The sequence below is a fragment of the Montipora capricornis genome, chromosome 12 (assembly GCF_036669925.1).
Source record: "Montipora capricornis isolate CH-2021 chromosome 12, ASM3666992v2, whole genome shotgun sequence".
NCBI lineage: Eukaryota > Metazoa > Cnidaria > Anthozoa > Scleractinia > Acroporidae > Montipora > Montipora capricornis.
Genome location: NC_090894.1, coordinates 7,457,892 through 7,465,391, shown reverse-complemented (window position 1 = coordinate 7,465,391; position 7,500 = coordinate 7,457,892). Strand labels below are relative to the sequence as shown.

At 38.3% G+C, this 7,500-nt stretch overlaps 1 protein-coding gene across 1 annotated transcript in view; it reads right to left on the bottom strand.

Annotated features, from left to right (window-relative positions):
- Window positions 1–7,500, bottom strand: part of LOC138027573 (protein phosphatase 1 regulatory subunit 37-like) — a 26,371-nt gene that overhangs the window by 7,128 nt on the left and 11,743 nt on the right. The window contains exons 7-10 of the mRNA XM_068875113.1: window positions 6,188–6,333; window positions 5,122–5,244; window positions 3,732–3,873; window positions 2,078–2,244 (exon numbers count right to left, since the gene is read on the bottom strand). Of these exons, the coding sequence (XP_068731214.1) occupies window positions 2,078–2,244; window positions 3,732–3,873; window positions 5,122–5,244; window positions 6,188–6,333 (578 nt within the window). The remainder of the gene's footprint in view (window positions 1–2,077; window positions 2,245–3,731; window positions 3,874–5,121; window positions 5,245–6,187; window positions 6,334–7,500) is intronic.

Below are 7,500 nucleotides of genomic sequence, written 5' to 3'. Positions count from 1 at the left end.
ACGCACACAACAAAAAATAGTTCATTTAATTACAACAACAACACAGACCTTTTTTGTACTCAATGTCTAAATAGTAAACTTGAATAGATTGCTGCCTTCCAAAAATAACCATACAGGATGGAAAAGACAGAAGAGAAGTTGTTTGCTGAAAGGGAGGGATTTAAAGCCATGTATCTTAATATTTCAAAAGGATATAACAGCGACAAGGATATTAGTTCACTCTGGAATCACCACAAAACGTTAAGGGGAGGGGAGGGGAGGGGGGTACCAACACCCTTGTCTCTAACAAACGCGGAATGACCTAAGGACTTAACAGGGACTTGATCACTTTACAGTGCACCTGTTGACAAGCCATTTTAGTAAGAATTCAGTGTGATGGTGGTCACCACTTATGGGGTGCCCATGGTCACCTTTAGCACTTGCATTGCTCCAACAGAACATTTCTTTAGATACCAGACAGAGCCGAGTGGCCGTTGAGTGTAAGACAATGTAAATCGCCAAATTATTGTTCCTTGTTTTGTTTGTGTTTGTTGTAGGTTTAATGTGTTTGGTTAAAGCAGAATTCAGACAACTTCACTCATATATGTCCCATAGAGTGGAATTGAAATTCATGGCACTTTGAAAAGATGTCACTATAGTAAGTTCCTACTAAGTATAAGAACTTCATTTAAAATTCACCTAAACGCAAATATTTTTCATCTACAATATTAATCTCCCCACCAACAGCAACCGTGTTTTGCCATTCTAACCTCAAAATTTCGCTTTTCATCTGCCGGGCAAGACGCACAAAGTTATCAAAACTAGCAGTAATTTGTGACCTACGACAGTGATGTGAGAGGCATGGGTCTATTCTCGATTCTACGTCACAAACTGCTTTGTAATGCAACAGGAATGCAAAGCACTTTGTGACGTAAAAACAAGACTAGACCCACGCCCCTCACATCACGGTCGTGGGTCCAAATTACTGCGCTAGTTTACGAGGCTTGCACGGCACACAAAAAGCGAAATTCTGGGTAACAATGGTGACCTACGTTTTGCTTTGGGTAAGGAGATTTGTATTAGGGGCAAACAATATCTGAGTTTAGGTGCACTTTAATGCATTTTGGTAGGGATTGTGTTTAGGGTGTGGCATGTGGGGACTCTTTATTACTTCTACACAAAATAGTATGAATCTTATTTTGTGTCAATCACTAAATCAATGGACTTTATTTTAAGAGGGTAGCACATGACAGTAAGAAACCCTTTCCAACTCCACCGCGGAATTTTCATTACCGAGGGTTTACCTCGGTTGTCTTTCTCGCGGCAACTTTAGAGACCAGCCGGAAATTTCCCTCGGCAGAAAATCGGCCTACCGCAGGTATACCGAGGGAAAGGCGCGACAGGGTGACGCGGTAAAGGGGTCAATACTTTCAGGCGGTACTGTAATAGTCATTTGTATTTTATTCTTGTATTTTATAATATTTCTAGTGTAAGTCTTCGCTTAGTTTTTATGTCGTAAGTTTTTATTTTATAGAGGGCTACTGGGCTATCAGTTTTCCGTTGACTTTGTGTTTCGACAAGCCAGATTATAATGTTGAAATGCCACCGAAGAACAGAAACTGAACAAGTTTCGGTTGAAAATGCGAACAGCAAAGAGGGTTATAGCCGCTAATCATGGACCTTGGTTGCCTTTCCCTTTTACATGCGAAGAGAATATCCGTAGCCAGATTCCGACCACATTTGAGACCTTCTTTGCGACCTATTTTGATTGCAGTGATTATTTCGAAGACTTAGCTTCTTGTGGACTGTTCAGTCGAAGGTTCGACGAGTAGATTTCGTCGACGCTTGTCCCGCATGCGTGGACTTCGCCATCTCACATTTTTAAGTCTTATTCATTTAAGTTTATGGGAAAATATATCCGCTTGTTTTTGCAGCTTAGAGCACGGAACATACATGTACATTTATTATCTCGATATCTTGCAGCCGGGGAGGGTTTTGACAATATATACAAAACTGAAAACTACTGAATAAAACCTTTTGTTAATTCCTATGAATTTCTGAGTAAATACAACCCAAAGACAACAGAAACTGGTCTTACTGGTTCCTTTTTTAGCTCCTTGTCCAAATCTATCCTGACAAGGGATTTGTTCACTTTGAGTGCTAGTGAAAGTGCCATGAGTCCACCAACATAAGGATCATTTTCACGAAGGTCCATCCTCAACATGGTCTTACTGTCTGCTATCACTTCAGCCAGGGCGATCATTCCTATATGATGTAAGAACAGACATAAATTTCCACTTTTAAAATAAATTATGTGAAGCCAAGATGCTCTCACAAACGATAACAAAACAAACGGCAACATTCTTTTGGCTTGCAAATGTAACAAAATATTGGAACCTTGATATAATAAATCTTTAAAAATATTAATAACAATTAATGCACTTAGTCCAGTGACACCCTACTACTAACAAACTAAGGGTGCGTTCGATTGACCTCATACGTGGAGTGATGATTAAAAACGGTACATATACGTATGGCGTTTTAAAGCAACAAGGATAATAAAGATATCTTTAAAATTGCATTTTAGCAGTTGTTCGACAATTTTGATGTGAATCTCCGTAAAAACGAAGGATTCTAACTCAGTTCTATTTCATGCATTCCTATTCTGAACTACGGTCAATTGAACGAACCCTAAATTTCCCTTTGTTTTATTTTATTAACTGGAGGTTCCACTGTTCAACTATCATATTATGGTCGACATGCTCAGATCAATGGGATCAACCAAATAATCTCTCAATATGCTTCTTTTTTTTTTTTTGCTCAGACTGTGGTTTCAGTAAGTACCAACAGCCGATGAAAAGCATTGGCTACTTCCCTCAGAGAATTTGGCTACTTTTTCCCTAAATTGAAGTAATGATAAGATAGGTTCTTTCAAACCTAAGACTACAATAGGCCACTTTCGATATATTAAAATTCAGTCTAAAACAAAAGACATCATCTCGAGGCTCTGGGGAATAAATATAAGGATTTCTACGAGTTTATCTGAATTTTCTTCAATCTGCAACTTTTTCTCTCCGGATACACCTTCCGTCCACACGTATCCAACGAATTCACTGGCGAATCAGCAACTTTTTTAATACGCCCTCCAAAGTGGAAATTTTTGAATCCGGCACCATGCGGACGCTAAATCCGGAAATTTTTTATCCGGATGACGTAACAAGATCGAGCCCAGTTCCTTACCGTGAAATCAATTCTCAAGATGGCTGCCGAGAGCAATATTACCGGTATTTTTTTATGGCACATGCTCTGTTACCTCTGTTTCCTTGAGGAGTCCTGAGTACTAGAGTGAATCCGCATACGTTTCGGATACGTGTGGACGGAAAAATTCGACTTGAATAGTCTACGTGTGGATGGGAAAATTTTTGAATCTGGAAAGAAAAAATTGCGGATTCAAAAACATCCGGATACTTGTAGACGGGGCCTGGATCAGATTAAAAAATTCGCCAGCTGTGTGAAGCATGCATGATGAAAAAAATCAACAAGCAAAGAGCAATCGTTCATGTTTTAGAGCAAACAGGATGCCAACCTCGTTCCCAGGGCCGGTTACAAGAGAGACCATGGTAACGAGGTTGACAGGATGTTAGACGTTGTAAACTATAATGAGATCCCATACATTAATTGATCACAGTTAACTCAGGTTAAACCTTCATCCAGTCCTGGGGAACCTTTGTCTCCTTTTAACATACATGTACCTTCACTTGTTAGCCTTGTATTTAACAGCCCCAGTCTCTGTAAGGAGTGATTCCTTAGAAGACCTTCTTTCAGTGTACATATTCCCTCGTTAGTTAGGCGATTATGCCCAAGGTTGAGGGTTTTAAGAGAACGGGAGCACATCTAAACAGACACAAAAAATAAGTTTCTTTAAGTAACACGAAAATGAAAGAAGCACTGTTTACAATGTGCATGATGATAACAGTAATCAGAGTATTCAACTTTCTTTTTTGGATAGTTAAACAGGCTTACAAACTTTGCAACACAAAATTTCACTTATGATCTCAAAAAAAAACTATTATAGATTTTTCGCTGAAAAGTTGTAATTATTTACGGTAAAATTTGCATGCCTGCGCTCTTTCAGTTTTCTTCAGTTTCTAAGTTCTACGTGCACTATATTTAAATTTCAAATAGCGTTAGTCTTTTTCGCGTGCCAGCGTAGGTTGAATCGCGAGTTTTTCAGCTGTCTTGACTCATTCAAGCTTACCATTTGCTAACCTGTGTACAGTTGTACAATTAGCTAAGCAGGCAGTCGTAGACATGTGTAGCCTGTCAATTTTACTGTCATTTCTTCTAATCTTTCTATTCAATTTTGGCATTTGTGAGGCCGAGTATTGACGGACCTTCTACTTTACATTTTAGATCGACTTTGTTGTAATTTATTAAAATCCAATTCTGTTCCTTCCTCTTAAATTTTGGCCTCTTTGGTCAACGGAACAACAGATATTATTATATAGATATTGATGAAATACCAGGATTTCTCCTTTTACTAAAAAATCATATCTTCACCGCGCACAGTGAACGTATCATTTTTATCTTTCACGTGTGAGGATATAGGTGTTGCCATGGTAACCAACCCGATTAGCCAATAAAACGCGGGCTTTCTCTTCATTGTAAGATACTTTTGTGCTTTAATATAATTCTTCTCTAATACATTAACATTTTTATTGCAAAATTTGACATTATCATGATTTGTTTTTCATAATTTTCTATCTTGTTTCATGTTACACAACATGCGTGTTTTAGCGGTTGGTGACAACTTTTTCATCACTTCGAAACTGAATAAAACAAGTTGTTTAAATTTAGACATTTCATCAATATCTATATAATAAACAGAACACTACATGGCCGCTTGGGGATACGATTTTATCTTCTCGTGCTGAAAGTATCTCTACTTGCAGCACTCAAAGATAAAATTCGTATCCCCGCGCGGCCGTGTAATATCCTCTATTTCTACAACTGAGTTAAAAGAGACCAACAGAAGATTTCTGACCGCTGATAAACCATCAAGTAACAAACTGGTACAATGACATGATTTGGCTACTTACAAAATGACAGAAAGACAAAGAACAGTCAACAGCTGGTGCTTACCAAAGCATTAGCCAGGTATCCCACTCCATTGCTGGATAGTTGAGTGTTCCACAGAACGAGTGTTTGCAAGCCACCATTTTGCTGCTCTGCTAAGCCTTCACATATATGACCTACACCCATGTCCTATGAAAAATTAATATTAATGATTACAACAATTCAATCAAAACAGCTTCTTTGCACAATGGAATTAACTATTGTAGCTGGTAATGTGAAGTGCTGTTTTCTTCCCATGTAAAACATGAGGGTTAGCCCAAAAATTTAATAATGGAATTCAGCCCACACAAGGACAGAGAAAAACTCTGACCAGGGTGGGAATTGAAACCACAACATTCAGGTTAGATTACCACTGCTCCACCAACTGAACCACAAGGTCAGACAGTAGCAGGTCGCAAAAACGTTTGCAAAAACGTAACCCTTCCTTGTCTTTGCACAATGAACATGAATATGAAAATCTACACATACAGCATTGTCTGCTATCAGATTACAATCATGGGTGACCTTGCTAAAATCGAAAACTTTTACACTTTTCACAAATTGCAAATTAAGATACCGTAAGCTCTGAAACAACCCCCCTCCCCTCCCCCCCCTTCAATACGATGTTGACTTCATGGGGTGATGTGTTGCATCCTTTAAAAATCCCAACATTCTATTGGAGAGATTAAGGGGAGAAGACTTCGCAAGATGGGGGAGGGTGGGGAAGCAGTAACTGATTGGGACTGTATAGAGTATTTCACATGAAGTCATGGTGGCCATGTTGGTGTCCCTAAACAAAGGAACGGCGGCCATGTTGTTGTCCCCAACTAATTCTCTGGGAATTGAGCTCTTATTATCATGCAAACGTTTGCTTTTGTTTCGGTGCAAAAACAAGGTTACTGGTCATGTGAGTGAAAACACTCTATGAAAGTGTTACATTCAAGTGTGCCAACACTTTAAACAAACATTGTAGCTTGTATTAAAAGGGCTCCACATTTGTATCAAAAAAGGATCAAATCTAATGTCACTTCCATGACAACTGTAAAGTGGCTGGTAATTGTATGGTGATTTAAAAAAAACTTAATAGAAATACCTGCAATGGGTTATTTCTTAAATCAAGCAACTGAAGATGCTCATTTCCCTTCAGCATGGCACCTAATGACTGCCCATCACTCAATATCAATTTATTGTCACCAAGAAACAAATCTTTCAGAATGTGATTAAACTTCACTGCACTAGCTAGAAGAACAAAACAATAAAACTAACTCATGAGATTTTTTTACCTGTTTACATCCATTGCTGGTTTTAATAACTTTCTACTTACAATTTTACAACTAACATTTTTACAGAATACTTGAGACCAAGACGGAGGCAGTGTGGTCCAGTGGTTAGAGCGTTGGGTTTGCCTGCAGCTGCTCCAGGTTCAAATCCCATTTTAAACTCTGGCTTGGATTTGTTTCCGGTTGTCCCGGATTCAATTCCACCACGCTTTGTAAATAGCCAACTGGTTGCCTTTCGCCAGTTGGGGTTCTTAATAATGTCTCTGTTAAGTTTGAATTGTTACTTTCACCTTGTTAACAGTGGAGTGCCTGTAAACTAGCTTGATAGCTAAGTGCACTTCCACTATAAACAAAGCATTTACATTTATTTACATTTACAACTAACCACTAGTGGCTAGGGTTTGTTTCGGTTTTACTGTTCAATACTTGATTCAAAGCCTAATTTTATGTACCCTAGGATCATTCAGTCCTAACCACGTCTTAAAATCATCCTAAGAAAAAAACCATTGTGCTATGCATTCCTTTCCTCCACCAAGGAATATATTTTGTATCTCTCAGATAACATGGCACACCCTGTAACTGGACAATTTGGTGGGACATATTCTAGAGTAAGGCTGTTTTGTTTCATATCATGTTCTCCTGCTTGATTCAGTTTCATAGAGAGTTACAGCTTGAAGGGGCTATGTCACACAAAATAATGTTATTCTATGAAAACCAAAATGCCCAAAAAGTAGAATGAAACAATGCAATAACTATTAAAACTGTTGAACAACAAAATAATTAGGGTGCATTCGATTGACCTTATTCTGGAATAGGAATACATGGAATACAAGTTGGAAATCCCTCGTTTTTGCGGAGATTCACATTAAAATTGTCAAACATTTGCTAAAATGCTATTTTAAACATATTTTTTTCATCCTTGCAGCCAAAACATACCATTTTAATCATCACTCCACGTAATCTAATTCTGGAATAGGGTCAATCAAACGCGCCCTTAATACAGGAAAAGAAAGAGAAGCACGGATGGACAGAAATGGACAAGACTGAAATGAACTGCATTTGGGTAACCTTGAAAAATGTTGGCCCAACATTTTTCAAGTTTATGGTAAATTGACAGGGTAAAGGT